The 22,246-nt window shown below is 46.7% G+C and overlaps 1 protein-coding gene across 3 annotated transcripts in view; it reads right to left on the bottom strand.

The window, feature by feature from the left end:
- Positions 1-26: 26 nt before the first annotated feature.
- Positions 27-22,246, bottom strand: part of LOC105672143 (uncharacterized) — a 354,839-nt gene continuing 332,619 nt past the window's right edge. For all 3 annotated transcript variants that reach the window (XM_067353333.1, XM_067353334.1, XM_067353335.1), the window contains 2 exons: positions 16,448-16,866; positions 27-9,210 (listed from right to left, as the gene is read on the bottom strand). In XM_067353333.1, the coding sequence (XP_067209434.1) occupies positions 9,028-9,210; positions 16,448-16,866 (602 nt within the window). In that variant the 3' untranslated portion in view covers positions 27-9,027. The remainder of the gene's footprint in view (positions 9,211-16,447; positions 16,867-22,246) is intronic.

Here is a 22,246-nt window from a genome sequence, read left to right as displayed (position 1 = left end):
GTGGTGGAAATAGAAAGAGACGCATATTAATGTTTTCGGCGTGTTCACATTTATTCAATAGAAAAATCAAAAAGTACAATAATGGTACGGCGACGTAATAGTGGCCACCGTCGCAATCGATGTTGCGCAACGTTACGATATATCGATAACTATATAAAAGTGAAAAAATCTGTACAATGAAAGACATGCGGGTAGCGAAGAGATGCCCCCGTCCCTTTGCGAACTTCCAGTGATCGGTGTCGCGCCTCGAAGGCGCCGCGTCACGAGAGATACGAGCGTGAAAGGGAGAAGAACAAAAGTGTAGTAAGTAACTCGGGCTCGTAAGCAGCGGCGGCTTCGTGACGCGCCGTCGACCGGCGGTCGGGCAGCGGACGTGAGAGCGATTCGTAAAAATAAACTGAACGTGGGGAGTGTGGTGATAATTACAAAAATATTAAGATTATAATGATAATAATTAATTATAATAATAATGTGATATTAATATTAATATAATATTAATAATAATAATAATTTCGGCAATAATAATAATCTATCAATAGATAATAGTAATACGTTCGCACATAGTACTTAAAATCATAATTAATAAAATTAATAACACGAAAAATTGTCATAAACTAAAATCAAAAGTAATAGATAACATATGGTATAATGTAATGACTTACATGATAACACAGCTTCGTATGATTAGATCCACGTGCCAGGCACGCGTCGGCTCTTCGTTATCACTTTCATCGTTCGTCTTTCAATTTGTCCGAGATGATCGATCGGAGCTCATGCCCCGAAACACGATTTCGCGCGAGAAGAGCCAAGGCGCGTCTCGACGTACGCGCGACCATACGTTCGTTTAAAACTAAAAACATTGATAGAACGCGAAAGAGGAGAAGAGAGCGTATGGAAGAGAAAAGAAGAGTCGCAAGAAGAAACGGTAGGTGAACAAAGAAAAACAAAACAAAAAAAGAAGAAGGAACAAAATACGAAAAATTCTCAAAGGTCTTCGCACTCCGCGGGGATTATACGGCGTTTCCTGCTTTCGTCGTTTCTCTCAGAGAGACGGAGAGAAACGAGGAGAGTCCCACTAGCTTTTCTTCTCGCCTCGAGAATACTTCTGAGTCGCTCGCGGAGCGACATAGTCCGCGTCTTAAGCCGAAATTTAATTGGAGACGAGGAAAAACGAAAAAAACAAAGAAAAAAAAAAAAAGGAAAAAAAAAGCGGTAAAGTCGAATTGGAGGAGACATGAAGAGTGACGAAGGGGAGAAGTAGATCGTTACGAGAGAATCGAAACGATCGAACTTAACATAGAGATAGAAAAAAGGAAGAGAGACAAAATTATAAAACAAAACAAATCAACAGTACTCTGCTCTCTTTCGCTTGCATCTGCACTGAGGAGGGTAGATTATTACATAATACCATATACTTGTATAATATATATCACGTGACCGCCGTACATCTTCCGTCCAATCACTCGCATCGGGATAATCGAAGCAAAACGAAAGATATACATATATCTAAAATAAAAAAAAAAAAGTTAAAAAGAAAACAAAAGAAAAAAATACACGGACACGCTCACCGACATCGCTCGATATCGATGGGAGAAGAAAAAAAAAGAGAAAAAGGAAAAGCACCTCAAGCGTCGTGCAAGCGCTCGCAATCGTTTCTCTCCTCATTTATTTGGTCGCTTCTTTGGATTGGTCAGCTGGACGAAAAATTGATCGATAAGGTGTATCTTTCTTTATTGTGCTTCTTTTTTTTCTCTTTTGTCTCTGTGTTATTGTACACACGCATAGATAGCAGTCCTGCGACAGCGTTTATACAATTCGATTACAATTTCTCTGTCGTGTGTCGGAAATATTTGCAGTCCAGACTCTATCACAAGGCATCTGCGAGCTTTACATACGACTTGAGAGACCCCATAACGCCCGTTTTGGGGAGGGAAATTCTAACAGCGTAAAAATTTCATTCTTTTTGTCATCAGGTTGTCCTTTTTCTCTCTCTCACTCTCGCGCTCTCTTTGTTTTCCTTTCACACGATCTCTCACGCACGCTCGGTCCGAATCACTTCGTTCTTCCTCCCTCTCTTTCCGTCGTTTTTCTCTTTTACTCTCGCAAATAACGAATAGATCGCGGCGGTCTATATGGTCCACGGGACATTTGGCTACAGGTAACGTATTTTGTAGGCATTCAGAGTTTGTGAACTTCTGCTATTTTAAAATGGAGCACGAAAGATTACATAGCGAAGGGATAGGCGAAGGCAATCCATCGACGGTGACTCGCTTTCATCTCTATTTCGACGAAATATCGAAATTAAATTTACATGGTGCCTGACAAGAGAGAAAAGAAAAGTATGGATCACGCAAAGCACTGAATATCGTAAAAGTGTTGTCGGATCATTTTCGAAAAAAGAGATTTTTCAGCAAATTGTTAATTTTTCGTTGAAGGAATCGATAAGAACAGTTAAAAAAAAAAAAAAAAAATAAATAGATACTTGTCATGTTTGTATATTTGAACGCTTGTATAAATTACAGTGTGTAAGAATTCAATCGTCATGATCGCGCGCGGGTGAAATTAAACGGGCGAGAGAATTGAGACGCGCATTCTTCGCATCGTCGAGCGAGTCACCTTCGGCAGACCCTCAGAAAAGCGGGATTTCCAAGTGGCACGGCGACAAACGATCGACTTATCGAATAGAGTCGAGGGTCACTGCTGCGTGTCCCAGCGTACTCCGCTAAAGAGAAACGGAACCGTGGGCGACGGTTGGCACCTGACTGTGGCTGGAGCGACAGAATAATCGCGAGTAATTCCCTTACTGCTAGACACGAGTACTACACATCCGAAGAACGCACAACAGTCATTTTATGGCAAAACTTATACAGTCTGAGCAAATAAAATTTTTCATAAGATCTTAGACGATTACAATTAGCATTAAAGGGCAAGTGTACGTCCGTGTGTGAATGTTTTCGCGCGTATATGTGTGTATGTGTGTGTGTGTGTGTGTGTGTGTGAGCATATATATGCGTATGTGTGACTCCCGTGTATAACGTGTACAACGAGCTCTTGTTACATTCAAATTTACGTGCTATTTGAACCGGGGCCCGCCCGCTCGGCGCGCGGGAACAGCGGTGTCGATCGGAGGGAAAAGATCACAATTTGCGATCGGACGCGACGGTGTCCCGCCCCGGTTTAAATACTGCTGGAAAGATCGAATATCTCCTGGCGTTACACGGCGTACTACGATAATTTATTACTGGTAGAAGTGATCGTTTTACGGAGACAAGTGTCAGAGACGCGACGTTTCGATCGGGGCCGACGCTCTCCGGTCCACGCCCCGTCTCGCGTCGAGCGATATCCCGCGGGGGAGAGTCCTGTCAAAGGACCGCCACCAGCGCGCGAGTCCGCGAGAGCCTCGCCCCACTTTCGAATTCGGTGCTGCGGAATCGCGATTACAGACGAGGCGAGAGAATCGCGCGCCTCCAGGAGGAAGGGGGATTAATCGATTATTTGAAACAAAAAATATAGATATATTTATATATTTGTAAATATATATATATATGTGTGTATGTATATGTATATATATATATATGCACGTATGTTAGAGGGGGAAATCTCTCTCGATCTTAGAAAATATGCGTCATTAAAGAAAAATACACGAATCTCAATGGTTGGTCCGATAAGACTAGTCGATTACCTCTTTACAGCGCCGGGGAGTTTGAGACCTCGAGCCTTCACACGTTTTGCGATGAGTATAATAAACAAAATCATAAGAATTAAGAGTAATAATAGCAATAATAATCAATGATCGTACTATGTCGTAGATGATTACTGAGTGCGAACGCAATTGAGAAACAATTTTCGTTGTTATAAACCTAGCTATCCGAGTAAGATCGCTACAACAACGCCGTGTTATCCCTCGTCTTCCCTCGCGTCGAATAATAATGTTTATATTTCTCTTTAATCGCTTAATCCTATCTTTATTTAACTGAGGTACGGCCAATCGAGCGCCGATGCCGTTCGTTTTGACGAAACCGCTGAGAAGAGAACGAAAGAAAGAAGAAGAACGACAGAAGATTTTTTTTTATGAACGGACGGGCGGAAACGAACGGCGTCGGCCGCTAAACTCGTCTAACAACCGATACCTCTGGGAGATCATATGAAAGATTCATTAAGATATAATTAATATTACAACTACAAACTAACGCGCGCGCAAACGCGTGTAATATGTAAAGATTAAGGAAAAAAATTAAAAAAAACAGAACAAGGTGGGACGAAAGAAATACAATGAGAGACGCGCAACTGTACGTCACACAGTTGCGAAAGTACATTGGATCGTATCTCCGGGGGATTTTCTCTCGTTCGCAGAGAGGGGAGAAAGGATATATTGTAATATTCATGATTATTTGTTATAATAATCGGATATTTCATTAATTATTACGAGATCACAGTGACGCTTTGACGCGCGGGGATCTCGGGTGGGCGGGCTGCATTCTACTGCTGACTTTTGCTTAATTTTTCTTCCTTAAATTGTACCTCGTGTTTTGTTTTTTTATTGTATGTACCGGATAATTTTTTTTTTTTCCTTTAAAACGCAAGAAAATCCTCGAGAAGACCGCTTTTCTCGTGTTTTCTTACGTGTTATTTGACAGTGCGTACGAATTGTTCTCAGAGTGAACTCTCGAGTGAGCGTATCAACAGCCTGCCCCCCACGATCCACATAGTCACAGTTACAGCTTATTTCCCACCTTCGACCTACGTCCTTCGACCTCCATCAATCACCGAAGAACCGTCGTGTCCGCTATCCTTAACACCGTCTCCCCGCCATACTTTCGCCGGGCTCGCGCCCCTTCGAAATATACGATTCTCTTCATCGCACAACGGGTTATCTCATCTCTCGAAACAATAATATCCCCAAATATACCATTTAAAATATATATATATATATATGCCTTTTTTTAATATATATAATATGTCTTCCATTATATATATATATTTATATATATATTTTTATATACGTTTATCCATATATCATTATTATATCTTCAATATGGCTGACTATTATCTAAGTGCTTCTATAGAGCAATTAATCTAAAAAATGAACAAAAAAAGGTAAAAAAAAAAAAAAAGAAGTATACCGGGAGAAAACCGTTACTGCGTTTTTACGGCCTCGTAGAAAAGCGGCTATGTACATGCGCATGTGTTTTCTCACTTTCAATTTTCCCTCCGACACGTAAAAATCCGCCACCGGGCCGAACACAGGGCGGAGACCCGCGAATTCGCCCTGCCATTCCCTATCTACGGAGTAAAAGGATTAAACGGCCGCGATCTATCGTTTTTAGGCCGTCTCGCGCTTCGTTTCACCGCGCTGCAGGAAAACGGGAATCTTCCCTTTGGTCGGAATGCAACAACCCTCCCCCTCGCGAGAAGGGAGATGCCCTCCCCGCGACACAACGACAAAAACACTATCTATATCGTATCATTATGTGTATACACGATAATCTTGTACGTTTTGCGTGCTCTCTCCGCGAAAGGAGCAAGCTGCACAGAGGAAATTCAATCGAAGATTGGAGATTCTACCGGCGAGAATGGGAAGCGAATCACCGTCGGATCCAGACGGATTTTTCAACTGATAGTTGACGCGAGCTCGATCATCGGCGCGAATATTATTCAAATTTTGACAATTTTGACACACCAATCTAAAAGCCAAAACTTTGTAAAAGCCAAAGTTCCGAGAATATACATGATGATAAAACTTGTAAAACTCTGAATATGCAAACTTTGAAATGTGTAAATGTTTTGCAATTTTGATAATTATTAAACATCTTTGAAAAAATCTATGGTTATTTTTTCCCATATTTATTTAATGTAAATTATTAATTATTAAATTGATTGTACAATAATTAAGCGTTGAATCAATAAATGTAAAAAATGCAAGTAACCGTTATTTACGAAAATTATTAGATTTATGGATTATTAAATTCATAGATAAACTCGTTAAAAGACTGTTTTATAATCTAATTCCACTAAATGATTGTGGATCCAACGAGTGACTCGCGTTCCGCGGAAATGGATCTGAGTTCTTGACGATGAGAAGTGGTTCGCGAAAAAATCACGACAGAACGAAGCGCTACACGATGAAAACACGAAGACTAAACCGCGCGTGAGATTAGAACAATGCGTTAAATCGCTTCCTTCCTTTCGCCGTCCACAACGCTCTCCTTGCAGCGCGTTCCGAATTCTCTATTCACTTAAATACCTCTGTCTCAATGACACTAACTACTTTCGTCTTTAGAGATTACGGACATCGACATTATTGACTCTTCACAAAGCCGCTCCCGCGGAAGCGTCTGGCGAGGATTTGCTTATCTCAATAATGGCAGTAATATATCTCGCCCGCGCATTCATCTCGCGGCCCTACTAGACGGTAGAAAAGACTGTATCGCCTATAAATAAATACTATGGACCTACACACTGGAATACTTCGACGGAGTAACGTCACGATTCGTCCTATCAGTAGGGAGACAAAGGAAAACGCAATAGAAAACGCTACTCGGGGAGATGAGAAAAGCACGGCCCGCAGGGACGACTGTACAGCAGCCTCGATAGTTTTCAGTCTCGATAGTCTAAAACCGAACGAAGAGAGCCCAGAAGGATACACGTTTCCTCACCCTCGCTCTCGCTACCCCTTCCTCGCCGTTCCTATCCGGAACCCCAAGAAAAATCTCGCGAAACGAGTGGGCTCAGTCCGCTCGGCCGTGAAAATTGAGACTCTCTGGATTGTCGAGTGAACACAATACGCGATTCTACCAATGCATCCTAAGTTCGAGATCAGAGATTACGCTACGTTACGTTACGTGGCGTCGCGCGCGACGAAGCACCGTCGTCGATAAACGCGGAACTACGAAGCGGGGAAGGGGGGGGGGGGGGGGGGGGGATCGCGACAGAAGATAGAGAGATGAGTGAGTTAGAGCGAGAGGATCGATAGACAGTCTCTACCGACGGAAGAGAGGAAGAAAGAGTGAAAATAAAAGAGATAGAAGTAGGAAAGAGAAGGATAGACAAGTTAGAAAAGACACAAGGGAAAGAGGGAGGTGCTCCTTCCGATGCGCCGCAAAAGGCGTCCCGCATGGACGAGGGCGCCTACTAATAGCTAAGCTACCGGAGATCATTTGAAAACTGTCCACGGGAGTCGCAGCTAGCCAATCAAGATGCTGCGATCCTCGGCCTATCGATTATCTACTTTAATTATTAACATCGACTTATTACTGTGAGTTTTTATTACTTTAGATAAAAATCCTCTATACATACACGCAATGTTCGCTCCCCTGTCTCCACCTTACGTGTCTTCGCCCGTCCCTTATTCTCTTAACGTTTTCTTTTTTTTTTTTTCTTTTTTGGAATACGTCGTCATCCCTCTCTACATCTCTCTCTCTCTATATATATATACATACATTCCGCCCACGCCGTGAACGTCTAGCGAGATCGATTAAAGCGATAACAAGGTTGAAAATACTATGATGAATGAAGAAGAGAGTGAAAAATGGGTTTGTCGATTGATATTGTCAGAAGCATTCTGGTCGTCTCTCGACGAACCGAAACCTCTCGCGAGACGTCATTGCGCGGCGTCGTTAAAAAATTCTTGGACAGAGAATTGTCCCGCCGATCGGCAAGCCGCGTTATCTACAAGCCGCATACCGAAGAGTAGTTCTCTCTACCTTGGCGAGACCAAGAGAGGGACGGACGCGCGAAGAGCAGACGGAGAATAAGGGGCGTGTGGTCCGCCCTCTCTCGTTCCCGTAATCACACTACTTTATTTAATTCTCTTTATTTATCCGTAATGAGATCATCATTTGATTATTGGGTTTAATCCTCTTTGGATCTCGTCCTTAGCTCTCCCTCCCCTCCCCCGTCACCCTTCTATACATATACCTTCCTCCTCATGTCTCGGGTCCGATCGCCGCGTTATACGCAATTCGGTTACTCTCGCCCGGGTTATCTCCCCTAAAACTCTCTACAGTCCTCCCCCGTCCTCCGCCCTTCGCCTGCGAGTTCGCAAGGCGAACCCGTCGGCACGAAACAGAGCTACGTTCGGGAATAACTCCTGCATCGCGCGAGAATGCGCTTGTACTTGGACGCCGTCGTTTTCCGCCACCCCTCGCTCCGTCACTCGCGGCAATCACAGTCACAATTTATCGACAGTACGCGACTCTCGAACAGCAGTGAAACAAGTAGACGGGGTGGTCGAGTCTGTCGAGCGCCGACGTCGATTCAATTAATAAACAATGATCCAAAAGTCGGAACCCCGCGATAAGGTTCGCAGTCAAAGATTCTTTAGATTTTGCTCGTTAAATAGAGAGCAACTAATTTATCAAAATAATGAATTATCATTATCTCCATTATCAATTATCACAATTATCAATTATTATAATTATCAAACTAATAATTAGAATCAGTTATCGTACTAATCAATCATTTAATTATCAAAATCAATCACTTACAATAATTATCAATCATAAGAAAATTAAAAGCACATCGCGCAAACTTTTATCATTTTCATCTTCATGAGCAGTATCATAGAAGAAGTGAAAAGCAACACGGCGCGATCGTCGTGCTTTCGTCGTCAAATATACATCAAATATCTTATAAGCAGTCGAATGGTCCCTCGGGAACCGATCGAAGTCGACCAAGCACATTCTCGCGTAACTGCGCAGCAGGCGCGACGCGCGCGAGTACAAAACAGATATACAAAATACAATTATATTATCGGAGTGGATGTTCAGACGCAAGAGACGGTTCGTCCTTGCGGCGCACTCTACCTCGATCAAATCCATCGTCCGATCACAAAGTGAGACCCGGACTGCACTTGGGACGATCCGTCCGTGTCGAGGATTCCAAGACTCCCGGGCTTGTGGATCACCCGAAAGGAAGTCGTCGACGGTCCGTCGGTTCAATCAACCTCGTTGCCGTCGTTCCAGGCGCTGCAGCGATCGCCGATCGGGTACGCAACGTCGGGACGACGGTTGGGCACAGCAGGCGCGTTTATCGCAAGCGGGAGACGAGTCTCCAGCCGAGATAAAGAGCCACCGTTGCCCAGAGGGTCTCGCGTAGCGGCGTCGGGATCAACAGCGACAGCAGGCTGTCGGTGGACGACGAGTTGCTGTTGTGACCGTTGGACAAGCCAGGGCCGATCACAGCTAGCCTCGACTTTTCGCCCTCGGCGTCCTGCAACAACAAGCAGAAACATCGATCGTTCAGTCATCTTGCTCGATTCTCATTGCGGAATGTTTCCAAATTCTAAACACAAAAGCACGGTCTACTGTGCTTCAAAATAACGCTTAAAGTTTGTATAACACGCGTCGATACATAATTAAACAAGAACGTAATTGAATTGCATAGATCAGGTAGAATAGATTCGTAATGTGAGCAGTTAGGTTGTAATGTCGCGAAAACGACCCGGGAGGTAACCAACGGTGAGCGAAGTAACAAAGTTTCTCCGATACTTTCGCGAAGATTTGGCGAAGGCGACCTGTCGTAAGTCTCTTCTCTTGTAGTGGATCCGGGGAGAAAATCGTGCGGGAAGAAACGCCGGCCGACGCGCGGAGTTAAGGTTCCTAATTGGGAGTGTACTAATTGGACGGAATTACCGACGATCCGGCACTCTCTTGCGGCTAAGCCTTCGGCGGGGGGGAAAAAGTGGAAGGAAAAGCGACGCGGTCGTTTTATCGAGTCCCCCTCATCCCTGCGAATTTACACGGAAGAAACGACTGCCGCGTGGAGGGGAAAAAAAAATCGCACTGCTCAAAGTCCACAATGTCTACGCCCGGGCTTTCTGTTTCCTTTACGGCGCGACGCAAACCACTCGCGGCTTGAGAAAAAAAAAAGGTTCAATTAAAGCTTGCTTATTAACGACACTAATTACCCAATTAACTTCCATTCCGCTGCGCCGCTGCGCTGATGCTCGCGCCGGCGGCGGAGATTTTGCGCTGAGATCGTACAAATCGCTCATGCGTAAGAAGAAATCCCGTCAAGACATACACACGAGCAATACTTACTGCCCAATTAACGCGCGCTACCTTCCGATGAGACCGGTATAACGATTCCGCGTATCGGATCGCGAAGATGCTGCGTTAAGAGAGACACGCGACTTTGTTGCAAAAATGTATGACGTAAATAAGAATTTTGTTTTTTTGTGCACAATTAAACATTATATTTGGAAATAAGTTAGACAGTTTAAAGAAAACCAATGTAAATATGTACATTTCTGTAATTGTGCATAAACGATCTTGTCCTGCAGATATAAGAATAAAAAATCCATTACATCGCCGTAGCCAAAGTCCGAGAAAATTATCGCAGATCTCGACGATACGCTCCCGTAATATCTCGCGTGAAAGAACGATCTTCTGCCGCAGGACGATTAACTCCGGAGGGTTCCCTTTGTTTCTCCATTCCGCCCGTCTCTTGCCGACGTTATCTCGACCCCGACCCCGTCGCGACTTCCGATTCCCTTCTCGTCTTAATCCACTCGCCGTGGCCGGACGTGCAATAATAAACGCCCGGGAAAAGCCCAATCGCCGAGGCGGCGGGCTTTTATGGGACGACCATAATATCTGGACAGCGTCGCTGACGACCCCACAAAACGAGAGGGAGAGAGAGAGATAGAGTCCACGCAAGCTCGCAATCACGCGCGGGAAAAACATTCGATTCGTCGTCGGCGCGTATAGGCGCGAGAGGAAAGATTATCTCGGATGTGTGGATGGGGCGGAACGTAAGGAGAGTAGACGAGAATGTCACATTAAGGGTGAATTATGTGGGAGGGCGCGAGAGTGCCGTTGCTCGTGGGAGTTCTGCTCGTCAATTAATAGTGTCCCTTCCTCGCCGCAGAATCACGCGTCCGTGTCGTAGGGCGAGTCGTCATGGAGGGCGAAGAGCAAAGGGCGGCATCCACGCTCGTTAATGTTTAACGCATGCGAGTAGCCGCGATCGGCCACCTGCGACTGTAACCGAGACCGTGGAATGGACTTTCTCTCTCTACGCCGACGTGCCGTTAGCTTCGACGCGTGTGAAAAAGCCGCGGATATGTACGTGATGCCGTTTTATTGCTTCGCGAACCGGAAAAAAAACACGCCTACTTGAAGAATACAGCTCGCTCGGATAAATCCTCATTACGTGAGCGGAAAAACTTTGCATCAAATTGAGAAGTTGTTCCGTTCTTTTTTTTTTAAAGAAATAAATATTCTCTATCTGCAAAGCGTCCTGTGTGTGTGTGAGAAATTTTTGAGCGATAAATTGGCACAGCGCCATTCAACAATTGTCGGGAATGTACAAAATAAGAAAGGTGTTTGATGCTTGTTCGCGCGCGCGTACAAAGGAAAGCGCAGTGCGTCATAGCACGTGAATCAATCTAGGTTTAAAAAGGAAACAAACAAGGGCAACCCTCCATGACATTACAATCGTGAATGCGCATTAATACGAATTAGAAAGCGAACCGTGGAGAAGACGCAACGCTTTATGACGGATGAATCGTAAAATGCAAATTTCCACATGATTGCCCATATTGCCGACCGCAGCAAATTTTTCAATGCGCATTGCGAATGGAAAATCAATATATCGCATTTCCGTGCTTGTGCTCACGAGCTGTTTGCATTATTTTCTGCACTGACAAACCAGGAAAAACAAAGATAGCAGATGATTAGCGAACGAAATGAGAACTCACGCACGCCTACCTCTTGTTTATACGGATCGTCGGAATAAAATCAATTTGCGAACGATGCTGAGATATAATCGTCGCTACTATCGAATGAAGCGGAGGCAGAAAATCCCGCTGCACGCTCGCGGCGATTTATCGCGAATTGTCGATCGTTCGGGAAAAAATATGGCAATTACGCGCGCGCGCGCGACTTTCGCGCGAGGAAGAGAGCGAGACAACGCGATGCGGGCGATTAAATGAACGCTCGTCTCTCCGTCTCCGTTGCGCTTTATGACCGCGTGCGCGCCGCGCGCGACTACTGGCAAGATAGATTATTGTGCAACGTAATTGCGCGGTTTGCCGTGGAAACGGCCAATCGCCCAGCACGGAGGTTTTGCCGCGGAGACTTAAGTAAGAAAAAGCCGATGGAAAACAGAAGTTGCGGTCGCGGCGCTCGTTCGCCGCGCGCAATGCGCACTCCGCCAGCTACCGATAAAACGAGCTGCGCCTGCCAATAATCGGCGGCAGCAAAAATGCGAGAGGCAGCAATAAAGGCGAGAACAAGATGGGTCGGATATACATTAAAGATGCGCGAGATGTAATCGTGCGATCGATCTTGTTTCTTAGGAAATTAGTCGGCCTCAAAATCCAGATAAATAAACTTTTCACCGCTATTGTTAATATTATTGCACTTATAATCAGTCCTGATTACTCGTCAATTATCGCTAATTATTATGATTACGCTTCTGAGTATGATTATGTTAACTAGCTGCGTTCCGATGCTTGTTATCGCGGCGTAGAAATTACGAACGCGACTTTCACTATTTTCACGCGGCGATCGCTTATCAGACGGATTATTATTATTACGCGTCTCGTTAGAAATGTATGACGTATTATATAAATTATCGAATAAGCGGTGGCCAACGGGCGAAATCTCTCGCGCGGCACGCCAATAAATTTCTCGTTTTCCAATAAAGCGAGAAACGGCGAGCGAGAGTTTCCTCGAGCGGCCGACAAAGCGTTATAAATTCGCGCAGGTTGCACGCAGGTTGCGCGCAGTGGCGCGACCGCGTTCCGCGGGAGGATAGCGGGAGTGCGTCGCGGGGTATCCAGCGAAGGTGAAAATAAGATGTAAACGAGAGTCAAGCGGTTTGCGTGCGGTGAACGTGCTGAAGAAATCTCGCGACTTTCTTGCGTTTCAAGCCTTCCTAGCGGCGGCGGTTCGACGTCGGCCCGTTCCCGGCTTGCGCCATCAGAAAGAGATCCGTTATCTCGTCGTGAGAAAAGTATACTAATATTTCGATTTGCGCGTCGGTCAAATCATTCAAACGATCGGACAAATGTTGGACGGACACGCTGCGACGCGCCATTCTGCGAAATGTAGCTTATCGAGCGCGAAAAGAAACCCGATCGGATCGTTTAGCCACCGAAGATTTCATACGCGAAAATTCGATACGACCTATTCGCGAGTAATGAGTTTCGGAGAAGACGTGTACGCGGAAAATTGCCCGGTTTCAATTTCCCGATGCGCGAGAAGAGTCGGTTATTTCGTTGTTTCTGACACGAGCGTAGTATTCTGCGTTCTACGGCGCGCCCGTTCGCTCACCCGTAATCACGCGTTACATAAAAACGTATGTTACCAGGTGCGACCCTCGCCGCAGAGAGGTCAAACGAAAACGCAGCGAAAACACGCTATACGCTATTGGCCGCTCGATTAGTGAGTGTAGAAGTGACGATCGGTCGGCTGATCGGCCAAGCGAGATAGACGAAGCGCGCATGATAGAAGGAGCGAACGCGGGCGGGGGGGGGCTCCGATTGCATGAGATAATTGAAGATAATTTTCTCGGCCTGTGGCCACGGCTCGTGCTGCCATGCCCACTTAACTTTCACGTAAGGGGATGTGGCCGTTTAGCCGCTACATGCTCGCTTACTCTCCATGCATATGTAAAGCACCGCGCCGTCGGTGGTTTCCCGTGGCGGGTGAGCGTGCGGGAGGAGGGAGCAGAGAGGATCGTCTCCGTAACTTACGACGTATTCGCGGAAGCCGCGCCTCGCGAAAAGTTCCCTCAGACGCGTCGGAAGAGCCGCGAATTGCTGGCGAGCTTTGATCCGCCGAGCTCGCGTCTGATGATATATTTACGGATACGGGTGAATCTATAGTAGCGCGAACAACGCGCCGAGAGACGTATGGCGCACCTGTTGTGCAAGAAAATATGGAGATCAACGTGTATATCGCGTTTAAATCCAGTCGGCGAGAAACAGAGTGCTCTGAGTCAATCGATATTTTCGGATGGAACTGAGTGAAAATAGACGAGTCGATAAATTGGTTGGAAATTAACGCGATTCGTTTGAGCGTCGAATAATTTTTCGTTAATAATAAATGTAGACTTTATCGAATGACGATGCGATTAAACTTTGAGATCGATTTTTATAAAGAGATAGGCATAACGCGAGAGATTGTTTTATAGCCGCTGATCTCCGATGTTGCCATCGTGGTATTAATCTGACATTTCAATTTCTCCGGGCGCACAAACAAGAGAGAGAGAGAGAGAGAGAGAGGAAGCGCGACGGTGTCGGGAATCCTCGGCGATTCGTATTATCAACAAGATCCTCGCTCCTCGAGTTACCGAGCCGAGGATGCGATCGGTATTCGATCTCCTACGAGCGGGAGAGATTTCTTCAATTTCACGGGTCTGTTCGCCCCCTTCAATTACCGGCACTTAACCAGCAATAATTAGACGTTCCGGGATTGGGTATCACGCCGGCGGACCTTTAAAGCGGATAAAAGCGAGGCGGAATAAAAGAGAAAACGCCCTCTCCACCTTGTTTGTCCCGCTCCCTTCCCTCCCGCCGACCTCTCCTTCCTTCCTTTTCTATTAGTATCTCACCCTCCCACCATTCACTTTCTTTCAATCCGCAACGGCAAACAAGAGTCGTCGTAAAACTCGAGGAGAATTGTCTCGCTCATCGATACATATTTGATCGAACGACCCTCTCTAGTCTCCTCAATGGCGAAGGAATGGATAACTGTCGCAGCGGTAATCAGAAACTTGCCGCAATTGTGCTCATTTATTTCGCGCATTAAAGAGACGGTGAACCGAAGGGGCATAATCGTGCCATCGCGCAATATGTTTGCCCCGACTGAGTAATAGACGGTGGAAAATTGCAGTCGTAATTGAATAGAGCGTATAAAAAAGTGCGTTTGAAATTCAAATATTCAGGAAATAACGATCGCCGATGACCTTCTCGTTATCTCGGGAGGGAAAAAAAAGACACTTTAATATATCCGCAACGTGTAAAAAGGAACGTTATTTATTTCTTGTCAAGAAGTCTAGAAACAATCTTTTCAGCACCTTTCCAACTACCGGACGCGCGAGAATCAATTTATCAAGATAATATCGCAGACGCGTTTCGCCCATGCCGCGTTAATCTCGAAGACGACGACGTCGCGCGCTACCGCGCTCGAAATATCTCCGATTCATCTCCCTGCCCCCTCATTCGCCACCACGTCCAATCGCCACTTCTATTCTTCCGGGCGCAAACAAGAGAGGAACCATCGTAAAATGCCGGAGAAAGACCGCCGCCAGTCCGGCAATACATATTTGATCGAACGACCACCGTCGCGGTCGGACGGGGGCGGGCTGGAGTTTTGATGAAGTGCCGGTGGCACGGGGCCGCACACACGGGGGGCAATATTAGACGTCTCGACGGTGGCGAGCTGATATTTATTGCACCTCCGGGACATCCCCGGTACTCCGATATAACTAAATTCGCGTTTATGGCCCGCAGTGACGGTGGTTTCTATCTTTCTTAAGGAAGAAACACACCTCTAACCGCGAAGGAGCGCGCCCGCAAGTTTCGCGGCGCACTGAATCATTCGTGGCGCTATTAAATCCGGGATATCGGAAGAAGGATCTGGAGTGTCGGTCCGTTCCCGCGCCGAAATCGATTCTCGCACGCGTCGGGCCGAGTGGATACCAATCGAATGAGAAAGATACGCGAATGTATTGAGATAATGAAATAATCCGACGACTTACGAAATACTAGCTTTATTAAACAAAAGATATTTTCAGACGCGTAATGTCTTGGATTAAAATGAATGTACGTGAAAGTAATTTGCGAATCTCGCGATATAATCAGCAAATTAAGCAACAAGAAAGGTTTTAAAGAAAATTCAAAAGGTTTAAAGAGCAAAATTTTTAAGTAAATACGCGCCGTGGAACTTTTCACCGCGTATTCGTTACGTTACGTTTTATATAATACCAGCGACGCGCAGGGGTGCTTTTACGACGAATAAAAGCCTTTAGGGGGAAGATGAAATTGCGACGCGTGGAGTGAAAAGTTACACGATGGCTCCCGTGCGTGCGAAACGCGTGCCGCGCAATTTTTTATACGCGAGACGTTTTACACCTGTACTCCTCTCACCGTAAATGCTCCTGTATTATGCCATCAGCGGCGGCGTCGCCGGCGCGTATGGAAAAGAGATGATAACACGATGGAAAGTAAAATTCATTCAGCAAATTGTGAAAACGCGTAAAGTTTGATACAAAAATTTATGCATGCGCTATTTACAATATACAATTGTTTTCCGTACAAATATCGATGGATTACTTTGATGAAATCGCGGGGAAACAAGTGTAGTCTGCAAATTTGAAGCGACAAACATTTCTCTCCACGAATGGTGATAGAAAAAGTGTTATTTCACACTGAGATGTTTTACTGTTTAATGGGAAAAGTATTGCCGATCTCAATCCGAAGTAAATAAGCACTGACCTTGGTCCTGCACGCGTGGAAATCGCCGGCGATGCTCCTGAGATTGGTCCCCACGCTCGTCCACGACTGCCTCTCGTTGATGATCTGGCCGAGGTGGCAGCAGCAGCTGCTGCCGTTGCAATTGCTCACCTCAACCGGGCCTGTCTCCACGACGGAGCTCTCCGAGGCGAAGCGTCTTCGCGGCCGCGGCCTCGGGCTCGGCTGCGGCGCGCCGCCGCCGTTGCACTCCGGGAACTGGAAGGTCGCGTCTCTCATCGGGCTGCTGGGGACGGAGACTGTCACCTGGGGCGACGGCGGTGGCAGCTGGTCCATGGCCGACTGCACCAGATCCGGCAGCGGCAGGTTCGACAGATCCTCGGCGCTGCCGGACTGCAGCAAGATCACCAGCGGCTGCTGAGCGGATCGACGCGGCGCCCGATCTGCGAAACAGAAAGAGAACATTCCTTCGAGACTCGTTCGGCGACAACTTGATCACGCCCGCGCGTGACAGTCGCGAGAGGGTTTCGCCGAGAATGCAAAGAAGCGACCATCGCGTGTGTTGCAATTAGAACTTTTCTCGCCGCGAGCGCGTTTAACGAGCAGCCGCGTCGCGTGATGCTTGAATTAATAATGATCGTGGTTTCGCAGGTCGCCGGAGGAAATGCGGGCGTAATAACACTCGCACTCGTATCGCCACGCTTCGTAACGACAATTGATTACACGCAAATTACGTCACACAATGGGAACTCTCCGGTGACCGGAGCATGCCGAGGTGGTTACCTCGCTTGTAAGGTTTAATACCGCTAAGTGCACGTTGCAAGGTGACGCAGTCCACGTATGGCGAGAAATGACATTGTTGGATAATGATCGCTTTAAAATTTACAACGGATAATCTAACGGCCTTCGCGATAAAATATCACGGAGGGATATTTTATATTAAAAAGATATCACACCCCGATTTTAGATAAATATTTTTCAAGCAAGATAAAAGTATAAAAATTTATTTGACGCGTAAACGTCCGCGATTTTGGAGTAAATATACACGTCAGTGTTTATATCTTCTTGGCATTGGAATTACGTGTTTGACACGGAGTTGTGAGTGTATGTTTCTTCATCGATCACGCTGCAAACAACCGTCGACAATCGCACCGAGAGAAAGAGAGGAAGAGAGAGAGAGAAAGAGAAGTGTCAGCCGGAATCAACTGTTGGAAACTCGACAAACATACGTCGGTATCTATGCTTGGAGAACGTGCGTTATCATATGTCGTGGCAGACTGCCTGTCTCGTGTCTGGATATGCACGCCGTTTTTATCTCTCCGCGGCTACGATTTCGTAGAACAACACCTCATCGATAAAGCCTCGACGCGCTGTCTCTCCGCCGCAGCGGAGTGACACGATTTCTGCCGCGCGCTGACGTCGTCGCTCATTTGCTCAGTCGTTTTATTAAAAACGGCTGCGCTATTCTCTTCGGCGGATAAAAAAAAAATCCTAATATTGTTTGACGGTAATCGCGGTAATAGTTATAAATAAACGTTTCTTCATTCCATAATCGATATCAGATAACGTGCGCAGATATCGTTGACGTCATTCACTTCCCTCGCGAGCAATCGAGAAGACACTTGTCGCGCGTTACGAAACGAGAATCGCGATATCATGCTTTCGCGACTGCAACCTTGAATGCGCCTCGCATGCATCGCACGGCGCATCCGTAGGTGAAAGCAGCGTCGTCCCCGTGAAAAAATATGCCTACCGTGCCGTAGGGTTCCAGAAACATTTAGACACGGCCACTTTTCATCTCGCATGGATGGATGCAACCGTGGAGCCATGCGTGACAAAATAACAATCCCACCTTGTGCCTCGCAGCACGCTATTGTCTCGTCGCCGGGCTCTCCGCGTCTTTCCTTCGCCCTCGTCTTCTCTCCGCGGAGGACAGCCGCGCCGCGCCGAGCGCACGTGGTTGCATCCTTGACATTTTCGAGTAAACGTCCGAAGTGACTCGGGGCTCTTTCACTTGTGCAACAAGCGCGCACATATCGTCGTCGCCTGCGTTCGATTAAAGCCGCTCGTCGTCGCGAAATCTTCGATAGCGCGCGCTCGAGAGTGCCGCGGTAAGTCCGGCGGGAGAGATGCGGCCACTTTGTGCGCTTTTCACCGCTTGCAAAATACGTCTACGTGCGCATCGACGCCCCATTGCTTTCTAGACTTGCTTTTCCAGCCAAATGCCACTAGACGGAGAACCCGCGTGAGAACCGTGCGCGCTCGAACCTCTGCGAAGATTTATTATAATCGATGTTTATTATTTCCAAGTTGCGCGACGCTGATGAGTTTACGTCTTTATATATCAATTTGATGCAACCTCATCTAAAAATGAGCAATAATCACCTGTTCAGCTGCGAGACTCAAGTACAAGAACTTTCGAGACTGATCGATACAGGATTAATTTTTGCCGAACACTAAAAATTATAAATCCATTTCAAAATCCAAATTCAAAATGATTTGAGGAATTATAATTATACATCGTTGAATATTTATTTCAACGACTGTCAAGTCTTAGAGTTTCATAGAATATTAAAAGCCTCGAGAGCGAATCGATTCGCTACACATTTCTGCCCGGTGGCATTATTATCAAAGGAGAGCTCGGCGAAGCATTTCCACTTTACGAAAAACACACGATGATCTCCGCGGCCGCAGTTTTCGTATCACCTTTGTTCAGCGACGTGTACAGAAAAGCTCGTCGTAGCAAATCGCTGAAAAGAACATAAAGTTCCGACGCGGGCGCGACGTATAAAAGGCGAAGGTTGCCTCGCGAGCAAAAAATGCAGCGCGCACGTGGCCAACACCCGCATGCACTCTTCGTGGTCTCGTGTGTGCACTTCGGCGTATATATCTGGATCGAGCTATGCGCGCACACTTCAGCGGGAGGAGAGAAGGATAGAGACGTTGACCGACAAAGAGAAGAACAGAAGAGAGCAGAGAGAGACGCGGGTATACATACCCGCGCGTGTATATACGAATGAGAGGGAGAGTGAGAGAGGAAGATAAATAGAAAAGAGGAAAGATCAACAGAGAGGACAGAGCGAAAGGAGCGGGGACGGAATAACCGCCGGTAGCATACGTGAGTCACATGGAGCGCCCTTTGTACATAAGTGCAACGCAACTTGTTACAGTGTACGTGTGTAACGGCGTGAGCTAGTTTCGCCTGTGTAGGAGTGCGCGTGCGAGCGCGCGCCGCAGTGAACTGCACAAAGAACCCCTCTCAAGGCCGCCGGAGCTGCACAACGCACGCGAATGCGTAAAATGCACCGCCCGTACTCTTCTCCGCGCTCCCGCGCTCGTTCTCGCGAACGTGTATGCGTGCGACAGCCGAGCGTACTTTTTTTCTTTTATCGCCGCTACGCTTTCGCACACTTTTCCGGAACAATGAGACGAAGCGAGCGACAGATATGCGGCTGTAACTACGTCGTTTCAAAACCTCGCGGATCGGCCGTGATCTGCCATTTCGGGAACGGCGTCAATTGCGCGTATTTCAACGCTCAGTTGATCGATTTCTCGAGAACGACATTTTTACCATTCGCAGAACCGCGTTCAGCTTCCTCGTATTTCGCATTGAACGCGCCGAGAATCAATTCCGCGTAATCGAATTTAATTTTATCGCGCGACTGCAAAATTACATAACGAAAGAAAGTAGTGAAGAAAATTTTAATAAAAAATTATTTCTGTGTATTCGACACAGTGAAAAATTAAAGCGTGGGATTTTTATGCAAAATACTTGTTGTCGATAAATATTAGCACTCGTTAAATATCGTAAATCGATAAAATTAAATACGCAGTCTCTTAAAGCCGAGAACTTGCGAACATGTGCGGCGAGCATGCCGAACAAAGACACTTTCCACAAAAGCTTCGGATTCCGGTTCATGTATATTCAATTCGCGATGTCGAATATATTACGTGTGTTCGGTTTCAAGGGGCTCTTCAAAGCGCGCGCAACTCTTGAAAGGTTACACGTAACGATGCATCGAGAATCGATCGGAGTGTGTGGCGAACAAAAAGGTCGGCCCGACGCGTACGTACGTCGTTGCATTTACAACTGATTAATAGGGAGCGTCATTATCCATCGGCGATTTTAGCCGTATTGCCAGGCGTGTTATCCCACCGGTATCGCGCAATCGGGGAAAAAAAATACGCGCCGCAATAATGTTGCGTCAACAGCGCGTGATTACGACGCGCGAGCGATATTAGACATGCATTTTCTATAACTATCGTCTTGCCCAATGCGATTGCACTCGAGATTAAATTATTCTGTCGTTTGCGATCGACGGCTGTGCAATATTCGGTAATAAAATCGATATCGCGATAGCGTCGGAGATCGGTTGAGACAAGTTGTGCACTATTCTTGTTCGAGAGATTTTTCAAAGGCACACATATAATCAGGCAGAAAATTCCGCGGCGCGTTTCTCGCCATCGCTTTTAGATGAAATTATTCCGTTAATTAGCGTTAATGACTGTGCAATATTTCTACATTCTTCTCGAGGGAACGTAAACTCGGGAAAATATGAGCTTACTCGCTTTCGAAGCCGTTTAAGCGAAACGCGCTATTAGTTCCGCGATGCGAGGATCGCCGTGTAATTAATTGTCAATGTCGTCCCGACTTCTCTCTCGGCGAGAATCGCGCCGTCGAGCGCGACGTAAAGATAGCACGGAACCAATTCGCCGAGTGATGCCATTTTTATCCGCGTCTCATTCCCGTCTCCGTTCACGTTTCACAGTAACTGTCGACGCGCTTCGGGCCGGTGCTTCCAGCGCAGCGGGCAATTTCGGCGTCGAGCCGGTGCAACGATCACAATTATCGTTCGCCCCCCCCCCCCCCCGGCCACCGTCATTATTCCGCGAGTCCTCGGTAATAATCATTGGACGAGTTTCGAGTAGCGGACGAATCGTCGGATCGATTCCTCGAAGGGCGATTCGTCGAAGAGGCAACGATCTGCGCGCAGCACGGCTCCTCGCCGAGTGCGCGCGCTCCGGAACACGTGCGGCGCAGGATGCGTTTCGTGAGTCGCGAAAATTAAATAAAGTATACTCTCCTTCCGCCCCGCCTCCTTTACACTCCCTTACGATTGTCTCATTCTTTTATCGCCTCACGAGGTCTTCGTCATAATTCTTCGTCCCCCCCCCCCCCCCCCCCTCCCACCAGCCCGTTGTCGGTCCTCCTTCCCTCCCCGTGCCATTCTCCTCGTCGACCCTGATAAATTCGCGGAGCGTGATTCGAGCCCATCGCTCACGTGTGGAGGTAAAGACAAAGCAATAAAAGAACGCAATATACGTTCGCTTCGTGCCTATTATGAACATTGATTTTACTCTTTTTTTTTTTTCCCCGTCTGCGATACCGATTTCGCGCTTTACACATCCGTGACGACAAACCGGGACACCTGTTCTATTAAACTTTTCAAAAATTATTCGCTTAATTGCTGAAATTTCCAAAAATCATTTGAAGTACTCGGAATTATTTTACCGCGAAGCGCAGCGTTGCATCTATCGGGAGCGAGCTGAAATGCCTGCGAGTGTTTATCGTCGCATTCTCCCCAGCGGAGCGCTTATTTTCGACTCTCGAAAGACGCTCTTTGCGAAGTGTCGAGCGCGAAGATCGCGCGAGGGCGAGCTAAGCGCATTAATCAGTGCGGTATTTGAGCGCGCTTGGGGACTGGGCCTTCAGCTAGCTGTACTTCATCAAAATACACAGAAGATAGCGCGTAAAACCCGTGGCTATTTTTAAGGATTGCGGGGTGCTTTAATTAAAACAGTGCATGACGCCACTTCAACCGA

Source organism: Linepithema humile, chromosome 4 (assembly GCF_040581485.1).
Source record: "Linepithema humile isolate Giens D197 chromosome 4, Lhum_UNIL_v1.0, whole genome shotgun sequence".
Lineage (NCBI taxonomy): Eukaryota > Metazoa > Arthropoda > Insecta > Hymenoptera > Formicidae > Linepithema > Linepithema humile.
Note: the sequence above shows the minus strand (reverse complement) of the source record. Positions and strands in the feature narration are given on the sequence as shown.